This window comes from Lissotriton vulgaris, chromosome 5 (assembly GCF_964263255.1).
Source record: "Lissotriton vulgaris chromosome 5, aLisVul1.2, whole genome shotgun sequence".
Lineage (NCBI taxonomy): Eukaryota > Metazoa > Chordata > Amphibia > Caudata > Salamandridae > Lissotriton > Lissotriton vulgaris.
Window position 1 is genome coordinate 1,675,623,882 of NC_141693.1, and position 19,088 is coordinate 1,675,642,969.

The window sequence follows — 19,088 nt, forward strand, 5'->3', positions numbered from 1 at the left end:
CCCAGTGGAAAGATCTCAGTGTTTACATTCTACCATGCATTGTAAGATTGCAAAACGTTTAAAAGGCATTGTTCTCTGCACCACAATTTCCAAACTCTGATCAAAGAAACAGCATGGGGGCTCGATCTAAAAATGTTAGGAAAAGACTAGGAGATGTGTTGTGGCTGCCTGCTGTTTATATGGCGTCGCTGGTCTGGTTCCTGTGAAGTTTGGCGACAACAACTTGTTAATTTATGTTAGTAGGAGCGCCCCAGGCCATGATGCCGGCTCTTGAAGGACCTGCCTTATGGGAATAATGGGGGGTGGGGGTGGGGCGGGGGTTTGCTGCACTCTGTGCTCCTTCAGTCACTGGACCCTTTGCTAAGACTGTGGAAATGTATTCTGTTTTCCAATGTGATTTTCTGTGAAGTGCACCTCGCGTCCCCAAAGCTCCCAATTCTTTGCGTGACTGTCATGTTAAAGTGAGAGTTCAAAGGTTATCGCAATACACGCTGGCGATGAGTGTTTATGTGCTTGTCCCAAGACGTCAGGATCTGCACGACTTCAACATGGCTGTTATTTTAATGACGTACCAGCTGCTTCCTTTGGGCGTTTATACAAGCACAGGGTTTGCATGTAATTAGCGCGTGTGTTTAGCCCCCTCCAAAACAAGTGTGTGTGTGGGGGATGGGAGATCACGGTGGCCTGAAGCTGAGCAGTTCTTCAGAACTCCCCGCAAAGGAGGCTTACGGGCCGCTGCAAGGGAGAGGGTGAATGCAGGAACACAAAGCATGAACATTTACTGCAAGTAGAAATTCAACAGCCCCAAACCTCACTTCTGTTGAATAAAAGACTTGCATTGGGCAAGCTAAAGAAGTGTTTATTTTAAGAAGGTTGGTTGTTGCATGTGTTAGTACTCAAATTAACACAATTCTTTACTGCTGCCCATTTGCAAATAGGCTTGGTGCACTCATGTGAGATATCAGATTGACTCAACTGTGGCTGTAGCTCGAAACACCAAAGGCACAGGCTGGTTTGTCGCTTGTTTTGATGTCTGCAGTACCAGACCTCCAGTCTTGCAATTTGAGCTTCACCACTTACTCAACTGTGTGACCCTGGGCAAATTACTTTCTTTCCCTGTGTTTAGTTTTCTTACCTATAACAATTGTAAGCATTTATTTCAGTTTCAAGCACTAGACTTACATAGATTAGAAAGATGCAATTTTTATTTGGTTTTAACATCCATATCAATATATGTTAGGCCATAGATTTAGCAGCACTTTCCTTTTTTGTGTGATTTGTGCATCACAGTAATATTGGGTCCTACTATGAAATCAGCAGTGTTTGTCCTTGTTAGGGAAATATATATTTACAAAATGTGTCAGTTTTGTCGTCCTATTTTTGGCCAGATAGTTTCATTCCACAGGGTACCTCGTTTCTGTAAGGATATCGCCTATTTATACGATTACTAATACTACTTATTTGCGTCACATGCTCCACATGACAGCTTCAAAGCGCTCTAATAAAGCCCAAAAATCAGCATACTGGCAGAGTCGCTACATTAGACAGTGCACATCCGAAATTCCATAATGCCAGACTAACGCATAGTTGTTTGGGACACAGCAAGACCTTTACGTTTTTATCCTGGGTTTGTGCTTACTCGGACGCTTTGTAATTGCTATTGGTTCTGGAAGAACCGGGCAGTTAATGTTTAATTTTGCTATCACAGAGCGGGATTAGCAAACTCAGATGTTGATATTCATTCATTGTAGACATCTGCGCAGGTTTCAGCAAATGTATAATATAATAGAAAGTTACACTCAGGTTACATTTAACTTTACTCTTACGTGCGCAGCTCACTGAATGAAGCTGATGAGGTTTCTCAAGTAAAAGCGGGTGCAATGCTAAAATATGAACTGCAGCGCTCGGGGGCGGGACGGTTGCGAGGTGCTGTGAGCTATAGGCACCATTGGTGATAGTGTGCGCCCGTGTTGTTTAAGTAAAAACAGGCACTAAACATGAAGTGCAGCACCCAGGGGCGGGAGGGGGATGACGGCTGCAAAACACGGGCGTTATTGTTGTACGCACATGTGTTAATGGAAAATCAGGCACTGTTTTAAAGATCAAACATGGAGCGCGACCTGGGAAAAAAAGGCTATACCTACACAATGTCCCCTCGCAAAAAACACAGCATAAGGAGTGGACAGTGGTAGGGGGTTCGAGGTGAATTACAAAGAACGAACAGCGAGAGGACACCGGGGGTGGGTTAAACAGTATGGACAGCTTGAGAAGGGTGGGGGTTGGTTTAAACCGTACACACTGCAAAAGGAGGGCAGTAGGTTAGACAGACAAATGGTCAGAGAATGGCAGGCTGGCATAACAGAACCTATAGTCAGAGAAGTGAAGGGGGTTGGGGAAACAGAACGAACAGCGGGAGAAGGGCGGGGTGAGGAAGAGGCACTATAGACACATACACTCTACAAGAGTGCATGTGCAAAAGTTAAACAAGCCCCTGTTGGATAACTGATGGCATCAGTCCGCTGTCACAAATGTTTTCACGACAAAATGACTTGCAGTTTCCTGCTGCACTATATGTTGCAGAGATCGCATTTATGCATGCTTGTTGGTCGTGAGGTTAACCTGTGTAGGATGTAAAGCTGCAAACGTGTAATTAGAATCCGGGAAATGTTCTAACCTCGGTGATTTGTTTTGAATTGCCGCCCACAGTTCGTTTAAACACTGCCACACCTTTGTCCACTTGTAGCAACGCTAGCTAATTACCACAGAAACTCCGCAGGGCAAGGCCTACAAAGCAGGAAATGTATACGTTAATTAGTTAACAACATACACCGCCAGTGCGCGTGCAGAGTCGTCTCTCCCTTTCTCAATTGTTTTAGGTTATATTTATTTGCTTAAATAAGCAGTGTTTTCAGTATATTTTACAGAACCAATGCATAGAGCAAGCAACACAGTGTGTTTTTTTTTTATCAGCTTCACCGAGAAATCGTGCAGTGTTCCATAAAAAGACAAGGAACTTCAAAGTCTTCTGATCTGCCACAACCACGCACAGTGAAAGTGCTTCAAGTGGCCGCGATAAAAAAACAAGTTTGGACCCCTCAAAAGGCGGATGAGAACCGGTTTGCGTGCTCTGCTGGGATTGAGTGGAATTTTCTCCGTCCATGGCCAAGAAACAAACAAGCGTGGGAGGGAAGAACATAAGGCTGAGAGAGTGTAGGGCATAGGCAGGAAACCCGGGCGGGAGGAGATGGGAGCAGAGATGGACAGTGGGGCACGGGACGTAGATACGGTTTATTAATTTAGTAATTCCTCAGAGGGAACGTATTCCTCATTCTGCAACATTGGAGCACAAAGCGGGGGAGCCCAAGATGCCAGGGTCAAACCGTGCATCTGAATGAAAAGCTGTGCCTGCGTGTGGGTGCAGGGTACAGAGCGAGGCAATAGGAGGGTGGGGAGGTGGCACAGAGAAAATGGGACAGACAGACTATGGACACTTAACGTCAACTGGTTGGGACTTATGATTTAAACAAGGGAAGGTTAACACTAGAGGGTGCGCTGTAATCTGAGGGCTGGTTGAGACCGGGAAGTGAAAATGCACACGATCTTGCAGTGAGGGAGGGGGGTTGCTCTGTGGTGAGGGAGGGGAGGGAATTAAAGCGTGGGCGTACTGAAATTGAACCCTTTGAAGTCACGGCCTGCGGCTGTGAATAAGTGACGGCGGGGGGCAGGGCAGCGGAAGCCTTTGATGTGGCAAATGCTGCTGGCAGGGGGAAGCCTGTGTGGAAATGCAAGCTCGTGCACGAAGGAGCTTGTGGTCACGTGATTTCACATGAACATTCGAAAATCCGCATCGTAAAAAGTCAGCTTTTGGGTTGACTACAATAGGTTCGAGTAAACTCGACCTAAAAAAGGAGAGGGCGATGAACCAGAACCTGGAATTGAATTTTAAAAAGTTGAATGTCCACTTAACGTTTTCTTCAGTTCATGCGTGACTCATTCGGGACACAGAAAATGCAGTGGAAATTCCACAGCAGATATGGCTATGAAAATAATTGCTCCATGACTATCGGTGCATAGTGGCCGATTTTAAATCAAGATAAGAAACCGAAGGAGACAATTGGAAAAAACTTATTTTGTGAGATAGAGGAAACATTATAAATCCAATCGGCATTATATAAGCAAAGACACATATCAAAATACCACAAACACGAAAAGACAAACACACACTGTGAGACTAATTATAAAACATTTACTTAAGCAAGCAGAAAATATGCAATGCAGTCAATTAAGAAAACATCAAAGTCACAAAACCTAAAACATTTTAGGTTGGCTTCATTTCAACAAGATCGGAGGTTGTACAGTAAATCCAATTGAATACCACTGCACCGCTGCCGCTCAAACTACAGTAAAACAGAACAAACAGAAAGCAACAATGATGTATACTGTACAGTTTGACCGAAATATGCCATACAGGCATTGCATTTGAATTGAACAGTTTTGTTTCCTTGACTAGCTGTAGACTGTTTAGTCTGATTACTGCTATATAAAATGTTTAGAAACCGTGGCTTTTAGGGCTCTGTGGCTTTCAATTAAGAGAAGTGTCAAATACCAAATGTATACCTTGCTTGTTAAAGGGGGCTGGAAGGGAGCTGGAATTGCTGCCTCACAGGAGGCTGTCATCACAACTACTTACTAGACTAATTAAAGCATTAGGCAGGAGTCGTGGAGAGGATCACAATATGCTCTCAAAGGCAAAAAGCACTAATGGATTGAGTCTAGCACTTGTAGGATGAAAAAATATATAATCAGCGTACAAGAACGATTAATAGGCCAATTACAGTCTTCAGAAATGGCTTCCATGTGTCCAGATGACAATTTGCAACACGTCAGAAGCTTGGCAGGTTGCTCTAGTTGAGCAACCAGACTGGAATATTGTGGTTAGAGCAAGATTTCACACTGTGCAAAAACTTACATCAGTGGGAATTGTTAGAGGAACAAGATCAGCGACTTTATGATTGACTAGATACGCTGTATATGTAAAGGGGCACAGAATTGACCTATAAGGACAAAAGTTGATAACCTTTATGAACACAAGCAACAAAAGAGAATTGGCTTTACCCACCAGTAACTTTTGTTTTTCTAACTAAGAGTATCCTCACACTGTCTTAAAGATGGCCGGAAAGGCCAGAGGTGCTCCTCCCAATTATTTACAAGATGACAAAAAAAGGTAGAACAGCAGTACCATCAAATAACTAATCAAACTGTCATCATCTGTGCAAAGCTAGAGACGAAGATTGGAGTCAGTCAACTGTCACAAGACAGACAAATGCAAACTTTAGCAGCAGCATCTCTTAAAATTAAGAATATAGTTGTACAGTGGAGTTTGGATATTTACGCATAAAGTTGCATTTTTAATCTGGTTTACATATGAATTAACAACTAATGACTGGTTGGGTTATTATTGACGGTAAAGCTTAACATCAACCAATAGATCACTGTTGGGGATCAGAAGAAAAGCCTTGTAACTATTGAAAGAAGGAAATTATTAACAGAATTTCTTCATTCATAAAAACCTTCCCTAAATGATGGAAATGTGAGCGCTTAAAAGACACTCCAATAGTTCTATCACTGCATTTAAACAAGTTCTTGACTTTGCCAATATATCAGTAAAAAAAGGACTCGTGCTACACACGGCAGAGACAGCACCCTGAAGAAACCTAGAATAACATGCAACAGAAAGAACAAAAATTCACTGAGAGGCACCCTCCGAGGAGAGAGAGCTAGCAAGGTCTGGGTCACATTCGTCATCACTGCGTTTCTGATTAACTGTATGGCACTGAATCTGGAGTCCAGAGCAAATGAAAAGCATGGTAAACTTAGGTCAAAAGAGGCATGTTAAAAGAGGTTCCTTTCCTCGTAGGAAGCAGTGACAGGCATTCTTCTTTTAAATCTGTAAAATCATAACAGATGCACATAAATTGGCTAGAGTCTGACTCTTGATTAAGAGAATTAGACGTATCTCAAAAATGTTTTAGAAATCTTGAACAAGACAGCCCTCCCTCTTTGACATTAGCCTAATCCACAGAACATCGGGCAGGAAGAAGCTCCGGCTGGTCATCTTACTACATACAGTGAAAAGTGAGAAAGGTCTTCAGAGGGAACTTAAAGTTGGCCTGTAATTTAATTACTATGAAACTGTGGAGTGTAAATTAAGTATTTGTTAAAGAATCATCCCAATAGTGGAGGTTTTTATTTGGCCTGTTCATTGTCAGAAGAGTCTTGATCACGGTCTGGCTCCTGGAAATAGGGCAGTAAAACTGATGAGCAAATTTAAAGTACTAAATGTACTATATCCCATCTGGCACTGTAGATAGATCTTTGATGCACTATTTTCTTCCAGTTCTGCCATAATTATGTCAGAACATCCCCTACATTACAAATGAGAAACAATTTAATCAAACTTCATAGAGAAGATCTGTTTTTAACTCACAGAATCCTCTGCCACTCTCCACCTTTGCTTGGGCCTTAGAAAGGACGCAAGGTATTTAGGAAACAGTATGCCCCATATAATATCATCTATTGTAACTACAATTATTCACACAGACTCTGGCATTAAGAGCTGATGTGTAAAGTGTGAGTAAAATGGCTAAGAAAATGGGAGAACTTTAAAATGAAAGACAACAAAGAATAGACCGTTTCCTTTCCAGTTTGCTGTCAATCCAAGTTCGAAGAGGATGCTCCATTTCATGCTTTAACTACACTTCCCATGGGGGAATCACTGATAAGCTAAATCGATTTAGAGTCACTTTTTTTTTTAACTCTAGCAACATTAGTTAGACTGTTGTCACTCATTTTTTGTATCTAGTAACAAATTCTGGACATCTGCTTTGTTTCCACATTAAGGAAAAAAAACGATTAGTTCAGCAAAACCATTTTGCTAAACAGAAATAACCTGGTAAAGTCTGGTGTACAAGCCAATGAAGGCTGGACTTACATATTGTAGTGGCAACAGCAAAGGTAATAAATGGTACATTTCATGTTAAATCCTCTTACCAACACATTAGTAAATTTCACGCATTTTCTTCAATACATATTTTTTTAAAGCCTAAAGCACTACAAAAATTTGCTCTTTAATTTACGGTTCATGCTTAGCTTGAAAGAACGCTCATTAAGTAACCCCTGGCAGCCCCAGGAATAGCAACCTTCTCTCCATGTTATTAAGGGAGGTGCCCACTTTAATTCTTTCTTTCCTTTGTCAATAATCAAATGACCAACAGCTTAACTGGAAATTTTTGCTCAAGAAAACTAAATTCTACCACTGAACAAAACCAAAAAGAAAGAGTATATATTTAACTGTCCCATCGAGACTTCTTGCGCTTGGGTGCATCAGGGGGCACGAAGTCTTCAGGTTTGTTATCTCGTTTACTGCTGCCTCCATCTCTACGGCTTTCACCATTTCGACTTTCTCCCCCACTTCGACCTTCACTGCTACTCCGACCTTCGCTGTGTCGGCTACGAGAATGGTGTCCTTCACCGTGGCGATGCCCTTCTCCATGACGACTGCTGCCATCACCATGACGGCTGCTGCCATCTCCATGACGGCCCCCACTGTCACCATATCGCTGGCTGTCTCGGCTACTCCGACTTTCGCTGTGACGGTCTCGACTGCTACCACCCTCTCGTCCATCACGTCCACTGCTGTTCTCACGCCCACTTTCTCGTCCACTACTGCTCTCACGGCCACTGTCCCGCCCACTGCTACTTTCACGGATGCTGTCTCGCCCTCCACTGCCTTCACGGTGACCTTCTCTATTACTGCTGAGAGTATTTGGTACTGTATACCCTGGAATACCCATACTTGGGTAGCCCGTTGGTATGGTGCTCAAAGTCGACGTGCTGACAAATCCTGCCATCGCTTTGACTGCTGGTGCAGTAGGAGCAGCAGGGGTTGGTGGGGTCTGCCCAGGATGCGTAGGTACAGAGCTTAAGCTCCCTGCACTGGTCCATCCAGTTGCGTTGGTTGAAGTATTTCCTGTTTTTGGGCTGTTCAAGCTAGCAGCAACAAAATGAGTCTTGTACTGGGACTGTTAAAAGAAAGGCGAAAAAAACCAATGTCAGACACACCAGCTAACTAAGATCCAAAAAATAATACAATAAAACAAACTGCATAAAGTATAGTATCCACCCACAAAAAGGCACATCTGAGTAAGTTAAATTATCCATTCTTCAAACTGCTCTATTCTTAGGCACAGAAATGAGAAGTAATTCCACAGAAGTGCAGCAGAGCTGGTGCCCTAGCACTATCATTTTAAGATTACATAAGACCAAGTCTGAGAACCAGTGGCTTTGTCAACTGCAATGCTTTTCAAGCAAGGGTATGACAGTAGAGTCTTATTTTTATCTGACCATAGTGTGGCAACTTTATGGCCAGAAGGAAGATGGAGAGGAGGGTGGATCATATGTCCGAAGTAAATGAAGGACTAAGAATTCAGGAGCAACCAGAGTGAATAAATTACTTTAATGTCCTACCTTCTTTGGTCCTAAGAAAGGAAAGATTCCCAACCATGAATACAAAGAGTAGAGCAGTCCACATCCATAGGGCCTAAACAAATGAAATGGTTACTTACCAGTAGTAACAATTTTGTAGATTTTTCTGGATTCACATGCTGTGCATTATTAGGCCATCTAGTGGTTGGACCGGAACTCTCTTCTTAGTCCTCTTTTTAGGTCTAGCCTAGCGCAGCGCGCATGCGCTCTTCTAGGAGATGACCTTTAGAAATTGGTCTGCACTTTTCAAGCACTCGTGCTTGTGGCGGCATGCCATATTTGGGAGCGCTTGAACGCAGAGCTGCCTGAAAAACATCAAGGTTTATGTAGTGTTTTTTCAGCATTGAAATGAGTTGGTCACTTTGGACAAACCTATAGGAAAATGTTGTCATTATATCTACCGGTTGGAGAAAAGATCATTGTGCGCCAAACAAACGTGACTGACCTCTGCCCTGCCCTCATGGCCTCACAGAGGTAACTCACACTTTTATGTTGGTCAAGTCCAGCTTTGCAGGCCCAAACTGGTAACAATATGCACATGGTATTGTATGGACCATTTGTTTAACGTGCTGCCCTGAGTGGCCAGGCCGATGCACAGCAGACCCCTGCAGCTAAAGGCTGATCCACAAACAAACATTGCACAACAGTCAGTGCAAGATTGGACGAGTGTCCTACTCGAGCTGTAGGCTGACTGTCTTTGCATAGACCCTGCTAGTGCTTGCACTCATGTAGCATTTTCATATACTTTCCAGCCGTTAGTCGGACTGCCCCAGTCTTTCTTCCTTCTGAGTTGAGTATTCCAATCCTTGGGCCTACATATCTGTTGCTCTGGCCTCGAGTCCACACATGGAGCCACCCCTGCAGGCCAAGATGCACAGCTCTGCCGATGCACCTCTATTTCACCTTGGGTCCAACACACATCTGTTACTCCAGCCTTGACATGCCACGTCCTTGCTATGCAAGCACCCACAGCTCTGTTGATGCACCCCAATCCTAATCTGAAGCTCCCCTATTCATTTTTCAATACTCACTGATTTATTTTACCCAGGGCCACTAGAATTATGCAATTATGTGGCCGCGGCTATATCACATAATTATGGGTTTGCCGCATTTGCCACATAATCCACGATCACTGCATAGACTCTCGATTTTATCAAAATAAACTTTGTATTTAGCTCAAACGGATAAAAAGTTACAACAAATATGGCGACTAATTATCCTGCTGCCACTTGCACATTTCTCCCACTCCCACTCCCACTACTCCCTGTGACTTCCTTTCCCTCTCTCTTTCTAGCTCGCCACTTGTTTCCTTCACTTCCTTAAGTCTCTTTTCTAGTCTCCCACACATCTTCCACGTGGCTCTCTCTCTCACCCACCTGCCTGTCTCTGTCATAAACTTCTCCCACTTGCTTCCCCCAGCTTTCTGTCTCACCTCTCCTCACAATCCCTCTGCAGTGGTGTCATGCAAAATGATGTGCTACCTGCAGAGAGTGGCGAGTGACCCTGAGACTTGTGTATTTTAGGCCCTAGGCTAAACTGTTTTAGGGAAAGAAGGGTGTGCACCCCTCCTCTTCCCCATGCAGGTGTTTTAGGCTCCTCCATTACACCACTGCCTCCCTCTTTCACTTTTTGGTCTTCCCAAATTCGCTCCCTCTCACTGTCCCACTTTTCTCGCCCACCTCTGTCTCTCAGACCTGCCGCTCCCATAAATATTTCTTGAGGCAAGGATGTATTCCTGAATCAGATTCATGACCCAGTGAGTAGTAGTTGTATAGCTCTTCAATCCGTGGTAGCACAGCACCCAGAATAATGTGCTGCATGGCAAAACACTTATGAGGCCCCAAATGCAACACCTATTGGCTATGCCAATGCTAGTTTAGGTTGAGCCTGGGCAGCGCATGCGCTGCAAGGCATGCTGTATTGGGGTATGGAATTTGCGTGCTAACTCGCATCCCCCTTTGCCCTGAGCTTAAGTCCAGCAGCTTTGCTCCCACAACGTTGGGGCCTGTTTGTGAGCAGCCACTAACTGGAGGCCCCCTATCCCACCATTGGATAATATTGGGATTCAGCACTCTTCACTTAGCCACCCTAGTGCCACTGAGGGTGCTTTGAGTGTGCCTCTTTGCCCCTGGGGGAACCTCGTTATAACCTCAGAAAACCAACTCCCAAACTAAGTACTTACCTTACATTGGGACTCAGCACTCTGCACCCGGCTGCCCTAGTGCCGCTGAGGGTGTTTTGAGAGTGCGCCCTCGACCCTGGGGAAACCATTGTTCTAACTTCAGAAAACCAACTCCCAAAGCTAAGTATTTACCTGTAAACCGATAACTTTATTTCCTCCCATAGGATTGCATTGACTGCTTTTCTTAAAAAATGTCTTCTAAGTGTGGAGTTGATTTTATGAAACCTTGAAAAACTGCAAATGTACAAAAACTGAATTACTTACCTTTACTCTAGGAAATGTCCCAGTGTGATATCGAGACATATCACACCGAGTAGAAAAAGTAATCCCAAAAGTAACTGTAAAGTAATTTTTACTGTTGACTTGCCTGTAAACGAACCAATTGCATCCAACTGCATTTCAATTGTATTTCAACTGCAACATACCTGCAAAGTATTATTTCACTTACCTGCACCAGACTTGGCTTGGTTCTAGAAATAAAATAACTAAATATTATTTTTACACAACAAATTGGTCAGTTAAGTATTTGAGTGTGTGACACCATTTCTTGCCTGTGTGTGTACAATAAATGCGTAACATTTCCCTCTGATAAAGCCTTGCTGCTCGCCCAAACTACCACAAAAAGAGGGCAAAGTACTGTCTAGTTTCACCTCGTCTACCATTGGGTTTTCACTGGACTCTGCGCACACTACACCTTACTTTGGATGCAGGGTCTGCTGCATCTAGTGCAGAATTAAGGCATGCGTTTGCAATGTTTCTGCCTTCTTGGACAATAGATGTTCCTCTCTTTTTGTCCTCCACAGGGAGCTTGTTGATGAGCTCCGCTATGTCGTCCTACTGCTGGTGCCCGTATCTGATCAGGAGGGTGTTGGAGTTAGCAATGCACCATTGTTTTGCTGCTTCTTTCTCCATCTTTCTTCCCAACAGATCCATTCCCTTGCTTTCCTTTTCTGGTGGGGGTCCAGTGTTAGAGAGTGCATTAGCTCTTCTTCTGCATGTGGTGACTATGATGGAGTCAGCCACATTGTTGCCCTGAATATATTTAGGGCCCTTGGAGGAGGCCTTGTATTTTTTCTCGACCCTTGGTGTCACCCCCTTGCTTGAGGCTCGTTCCTTAAAGGCAACTTTACCTTGGTCTAGGCTGCTTGGTAGCATTGGCAAGTACTGTGTTCCCATGTTGGCAGGGGCAAGTGTCTCCAGCAGGAAACAAGTGTCTCCTATTTTCTTTCGAGGGGTACCCCGAGTGTTTGCTGCCCTTTTCACCAGCTGGTTGTAGAAGGCTATATCATCTGGTGGTGATGCCTTTGAGGGATAGCAGCATATCTCCTCTTCAGGACTTTCGGTGTCATGGTCATTCCATGTATCCTTGAAATTTTCAGAGCCTTCCAAATCCTCTGGAGCGTCTTTGCAGTCCTCGGGATCCACTTAGCAAAGTTCGAGGGGATTAGAGGATGTCCTTCTCTTCTTTTTCGGTGTCTTCCGCTTCTTTAGCTTTGTCATTTTCCGGATCATTGACAGGGACTTTCGGGATCCGGGATTCTTTAAGTGACGCGCCAAACTCCTTTTTCTTTTGGAAGAGCGTCACCATCTAGGCCTTGAGTCTTCACTTTTTCTCGACTTAAGAGTGTTCTCTTGGCGTCGGACACCGAAGACTTTCTTTTCTGGCAAGCGCTTGCGTCCTTCGCCGGTGTTGCGCTTCTCTTCGGGGGTTTATTTTCGACCCTGGTTTTCGGCGTCTTATATGATTTTCCCTCTACGGTATCCCTTGGTAGGGTCCTGTGGGGTTCTTTAGATCGCGGCTAACCTTCAATAGCCTTTTTACTCTGAGTCAGGCTGCTTTGGCTTGCGCCTTTCCTTCGTGGTCCTTCGGTCCTGACGGATGTGTATGGTGTCATACCTTATCCGTCACCTTCCTGTGCTGCTAGCCTTTTTGTGGGTGCATGGTTTCCCAGAGTCTCCTGCCAGGATTTCGGCGTCCGATCCTTCATGCGTAGACTCTGATATAATAATATAATAATAATAAAGGAGATTTATAAAGCGCATGGTTACGCCATCCCGGCATGTCCTCGCGCTAAGGTGAGAGAGAGGTAACGGCCCAACCCCGGTCTAAGGCCTCCGCTAGGCTAACCGGAGAACAGATACGTTTTAAGCGCCTTCCTAAACTAAGCTTCAGAGATCTCCACCCGGAGTTTTACAGGGAGTCTGCTCCAGTTTTGAGCTGCTAAGAACCTGAAGGATCGGCCTCCCATTCTGGCCTATACCTTCGGCACTTTCAACAGACCAGTCCCACTAGATCTAAGGGACCTTCCAGGCACATAGCTAGTGACAAGGTCCCTCAGATATGAAGGACGAGCGTTCTGGGTGATGCAGTGGCAGGTGCATAATACCTTAAACATCACTCTTTTCTTCACTGGAAGCCAGTGCAGCATATCCAGGGCTTTTTTAGAAGCAGCCCTCCTAGGCTGCATAAGTACCAGTTGTGTGGCGGCATTCTGCAAAGCCTGTAATCTCCCAAGACCTTTAGCCGTGGCGCCCAGGTAGAGTATGTTGCCATATTCTAGGCGAGATGTAATAAGAGCAAACACCAACGTCTTCCTAGCCCCTATCGGGAGGAGATCTAACTTTTTACGTAGATTTTTGAGGACTCTGAAACATTTCCCCACTACGCATCTGATATGTACATCATAAGAAAGAGTGGAATCCAACCAGACCCGAAGATTATTCGCCTGGGTGCATGGTGTGGGGGTAGGGCCCAGACTCTGAGGCCACCAAGCCAACGTCCAGCCAGATGAATCACCCCCCACCACAAGCACCTCTGTCTTGTTGCCATTAAGTTTCAGGCAGTTCTTAGCCATCCAGGAGGCAAGCTCCAGCATGCAAGCCCTGAAATTAGAGGCTGCTACATCTGGTGCCTGGGATAGGGAGATCATCAGCTGGGTGTTAGCATTACCGTTGTCACTGGATAATGTTACTTAACCAGTAAACATCTGTTCTTGGCATGTAGAGCTGTAGATTCACATACTTTGCATACTCCTGCCATCTAGTTTTGGGTCCAGATGTTTGCAAGTTTTTTTTCTTCGAAGAAGTCATTCCTAGTCACGAGGTAAGGCGACTCCTCCATTCGGTGATAGTGCGCATGGTCATCGGCTCCATTGTTACTGTTTTCCCGTTATCCCCCATTGGATAACATTGGGCCTCAGCACTCTGCACCCGCCCTAGTGCTGCTGAGGGTCTAACTAGAGTGCATCCTTGGCCCTGGGGGGACACCCGAGTCTAGCCACAGAACCTCAACTCCCACTACCAAATACTACACTATTTTCATTATTTTCTTTATACAAATAACACTATTTTCCTCCATAGGATAACATTGACTGTTTTTCTTGGAAAAGTATCTAAGTGTGGAGTTTGAAATCCCTAAAGAAATTCTTCAATACTGCAGTAACTAACTACTTGACTTACCTGTTTACAGGAAATGTCCCAGAGTAGTATCCAGCTTCGAAGGAGCATTTTTCAGTTTCGGCGCCGAGGACTTCAGGCCGGAATGGAAAGGCCATTCGGAGTGGAAGTTTTAGGCTCCGAAGTGGGATATGCGTACGAAACAATACCAACGCAGGTATAGTGGATTGAGCAAAGAGGAGAACACGAAGAACGGTTGCACCGAGGGCAGAATTTGAATGGAGTCGATGCCCATGCTCACTATCACCGAAAGGAGGAGTCACCTTACCTCATGACTGGAAAGACTTCTTTGAAGAAAAATAGCTTGCAGCCATCCGGACCCAACACCAGATGGCAGGAGAATGCAAAGCATGTGATCAACAGCTCACATGCCTCAAACACTTTATTTAAGAACGAATTGTTTCTTACCCGTCGGTGTAGTTTTGCAGCTTGAAGATCTTTCTGGATTCACTATGCTGCGCATTTTTCCGCGGTCTAGTCGTTGGGTCCAGAATCGTAATCTTTTCGCATTTTTTTTTCGTAGCCCAGGTGGGCATCGACGTCCCACCTTTTGGTGTCCTTCCTGTGACGTCGGCATGCTTCCTGCAGATTCTCCCACCTTTGGGCGCCATCTTCGGATTCTTTTTTTCTTGTTTTTTTGTTGTGTTCGTGAATCCTTTTGCGATGTTTTCAAGTTCTTCCTTGAAAGTAAATGAATTTCCACTTAGTCTCATAAGGTGTCTGTTTTTATATTGCCCTTGTACTTCCACCTTCCTCTCCTGCCTCATCTTTCTGGCAGAGGTGGGTGGGTTCGCTAGTGAATACAGAAAGATCTTCAAGCTGCAAAACTACACCGACAGGTAAGAAACTATTCGTTTTGCAGCGTGAATCTTTCTGGATTCTCTATGCTGTGCATAGACTTTGTAGCGGTTTGTTATGTTTGTGGCGGCTGGGTGGAAGATGAGCGTTGGTTGTTAAATATATGTTAAAGCACTTTCTGTCCTACTTGTGCTTCCTTGTTCATTTGTATATCCACTCAGTAGTGCTTAGTGAACGTGTGCATTGAAGCCCAAGTTGCCGCCAAGCATATGTCTCGAATGAGTGTGTTAGCCAGGAAGGCTACTGTTGCTCCCTTTTTCCTGGTAGAGTGGGCTTGTGCCCCCTCTGTTAGTTCTTGACCTGCCTGCCTATGATAGAATTGTATCGCTTGTGCGATCCATCGTGAGATGGTGCCCTTTGTTACTGGTCTGCCCAGGAAACTGCTTGCAAAAGACACAAAGAACTGCTTTGTTTTCCTGTGCTCTTTAGTTCTTTCCATGTAATGCATTACGGCCCTTTTAGCCTCCAGAGTGTGCAGTGCCCTTTCTGCGCTTGTGGATGGTTTCTGATAGAAGCTTGGTATCTGTATTGACTGGGTCATGTGAAACCTTGACACCACCTTTGGCATAAAGTGTGGGTCCGTTCTCATCACCACCCTGTCATTGTGTATTTGGATGTAAGGTTCTTGTAGCGTTAGTGCTTGCAGTTCGCTTAACCTGAGTAGCGAGGTGATTGTCACTAGAAAAGGTGTCTTCATTGTGAGCATTTGTAGTGAGGCCTTCTGGATGGGTTCGGAGGGTGCCTTCATAAGCTCCGTGAGGACTAATTTAAGGTTCCATGTCCGTGGCGGCATCCTTTTGGGTGGGGCTCTCCTTTTAGCCCCTTCCAAGAACCGGTTTACTACTTGTGATGTAAAGAAGCTCTTTCCAGGCTCTCCTCTTGTGTGGGCTACTATCGCTGCTCGGTGTACTCTCAGCAAGGTGGAACTTAGGTTAGATTTTAGCAGGTGTGTTAAATAATTTAGCACAGTTGATTCCTTTGTCATCTTCTTGTGCAGTTCTTTCTTGATACACCCTTGTTTGAATCTTTTCTATTTTGCCACATAGCACCTCCGTGTGGTAGGTCTCCTTGCCTCTGGTAGCACCCGCAGTGTGCTCTCCGGCAGTTTGAGGTGTGCAAACTATGTCTTCAGGAGCCATGCAGCTAGGCAGAGGCTCTCTGGCTCTGGGTGGAGTACCTCTCCGTTTTGCTTGGAGAGGAAGTCCTTTCTTTTCCCGAATTTGTGAGGTGGTCCCTGCGCCATATCTCCACTATTTGTGAGAACCATGACTGTCAGGCCCACTGTGGTGCCATCAGAATCAACGTCATGTTGCTGGTTCTGCATTTGCCGAGTACCCTGGGTATCAGTGGTATCGGGGAGGGGGGGGGGGGGGGGGGGGGGGGCGTAGGCAAATGTTTTCGACCAGCTTATCCATAGGGCATTCCCCTGGGATTGTTCCCCTGGTTGCCTGGATGTAAAGTATCGGGATTTTGTATTCTGGTGTGTTGCAAATAGGTCTATTTTGGAGTCCCCCACTTCTTTAATCGCCTTTGTGCTTCTTGTGCTTTGAGCTCCCACACGTGGAATGCCGATGTCTGTCTGCTGAGCCAGTATTCCTCCATGTTGTCCTTCCCTGGTAGGTATACAGCTAGGAGATCTATTTTGAGTGGGATGGCCCATCTCCATATGACCTGAGCTAGGTTGGATAGTGCGACTGATTGTGTTCCTCTGTTTGTTGATGTAGAACATTGTTGTGGTGTTGTCTGTGTGCATTAACACTCTGCCCATACAGTTGTTTCTGGAAGACTTTTAGGGTGAGGAACACGGTCTTTAGTTCCAGGTAGTTGATACGCTTGATCGCATCTGTTGGAGTCCACAGGCCCCAGATCTTGAGTTGGTTCATGTGTGCTCCCCATCCCTTCTGGGATGCGTCTGTGGTGATGGTCACTGTTGGGTTTCGTGGTGTTAAGGGCTTCCCCTTTGTTATGTTCTCCTTGTTCCACCACGCTATCTCCTTTTGCACTGGGTGTATTACAACCACTAGATCTTTCCAACTCCCTGTAGCTTGTGACCATCGTTGTTGCAGCCATTCCTGGAATGGTCTCATACATAGCCGTATATTGGGGACTAGGTGTATGCATGTATGCAGGAATCCCGGTTCTGTTAGTGTCTTTGTGACCCGCTGTGCATGTTCTTTGCATTGTTTGTAGGAACTTGTTTTTATTAGCCAGAAGTCGAGGTAAGGGTATACATGGATCTCTTCCCTCCTTAGGTGCGCTGCCACGGCCGCGAGGCACTTGGTGAAGACCCTTGGTGCAGATTTTAGTCCGAAGGCCAGGGCGATGAACTGTTAGTGTGCTTTGTCTATGGCAAATCTCAGTAGATGTTTGTGCCGTCTGTTCATGGGAATGTGTAGGTAGACGTCTTTTAGGTCTATGGGTGGCATAAAGTCTCCGTCCCTTATCTGAGTAATGACTTCTTGTAGAGATGTCATCTTAAATATTTGTGTTCTTATGTATTGGTTTAGGAACCGTAGGTCGAGGATGGGTCTTAACGTTTCGTCCATCTTTGGTATGAGGAAGTAGTTAGAGTAGACTCCTTTGTTTCTTTCCTTGAATGTTACTGTTTCTATTGCTTCTTCGTGGAGGAGTTCTTGTGCTTCCTCTATGAGTAGCGCTAGTTCTTTTACTGAGCGCGCTTTTCTTTTTGGTTTCCTGTTTGGCGGTTTCTTTTCCAGTTCTATGCAGTATCTGAACTGTATGATGTTCAGTATCCATTTGTCTGTTATTTTCTTCCATTCCTGGAAGAAGTGTTTTAGTCTGCCTCCTACTGGTGTTACTTGTTCGTTGGATTTTAGTCAGTGTAACCCTTTTTTGTTGTGCCCCTCCTGCAGAGGTGTTGTGTGGGTGGGCATGCTTGGTGGTGCAGAGTCACTTTCAGGTGGGTTGCTGGCCCCCTCTTCTTGTTTGTCCTCGTCCATTCACCCACCCACGAAAGGACTGGCCCAGAGGCTGGTATTGCCAGTTTTTTTTTTTGCTGGCCCTGCTGCGCTTGATTGTCGCTCTGGTCGCCCTGCTGGAATGTCTGATGTGACGTTCCAGGCTGGTTTCCCCCTCTTCCGTTTGACCTCCGTGTCGTGCACCTCTTCTCATTCCTCTGAATTGCAAGGCCCCCATGGACCTTGAGGTTCCATTTTCCTTTTTGAGTTTGGTGAGTTTCTCATCCACTGGTGCTCCAAAAAGGGTTTCTCCATTGAAGGGGGTGTTCAGGATGTTATTCTGTACTTCCGGCTTGAAGCCTGAAATCCTCAGCCAGGAATGCCTTCTTTCTGTGAACCTGATCATCATGAGCCTGCCGCATCCAGGGCTGATTTCAGGCATGAGTTAAATAGATTCTTGCCTTCCTCCACCAGGTGCGTCGCTCTCTGTGGTATTGCTCAGGGAGGTGTTTGAGAAGCTGTCCAACCTCATCCCAATGCTGGTACGTATGCCGGTTGAGTAGGGCATTAGAGTTGGCAATGCGCCAGTGTACAACTGCATTCTTCTCTATTTTCCTTCCAGTGAGGTATATCCTCTTACTTTCTTTTGTCTGGTGGCGGGCCTGAGTTTGTGGGAACGTTGGCACTCTTTCTGGCTGTTGCTGCAATGGCAGAGTCAGCTGTGATGGATCCCTGGATGTAGGAATGGTCTTTAGAGGTGTGCTTGTATTTCTTCTCTGTCCTAGGTGTGACAGACCTGCAGCTTGCTGGTTCCTTGAATGCCTCCCTCCCCGGGTCCAGGATACTTGGTAGCATGGGAAGGAATTGACTCCTGGTTTGACTGGGGAGCAGGGTCTCAAAGAGGAAGAAGGCTTTTGTTTTTTCTTCCTCCAGTTTCACTCCATAAACTGTTGCCCCGTTCCTGATGACCATGTTGTAGATACCAATGTCATCTGGCGGCGAAGGCCTCGAAGGATACGTCTCCACAGCCTCTTCTGGGATTTCACTGTTGAGGTTCTGCCAATCCAGGTCCTGCACCACTGAGGATGCCAAGGCCAAACTCGTGCGCTGGTCTTACTCGCCTTCCCCGT

General features: G+C 45.4%; 1 protein-coding gene across 1 annotated transcript in view; it reads right to left on the bottom strand.

Moving 5' to 3' along the window:
* Positions 1-4,226: 4,226 nt before the first annotated feature.
* DDX42 (DEAD-box helicase 42) overlaps positions 4,227-19,088 on the bottom strand; it is a 401,460-nt gene continuing 386,598 nt past the window's right edge. The window contains exon 18 of the mRNA XM_086923805.1: positions 4,227-8,081. Within this exon, the coding sequence (XP_086779931.1) occupies positions 7,347-8,081 (735 nt within the window). The 3' untranslated portion in view covers positions 4,227-7,346. The remainder of the gene's footprint in view (positions 8,082-19,088) is intronic.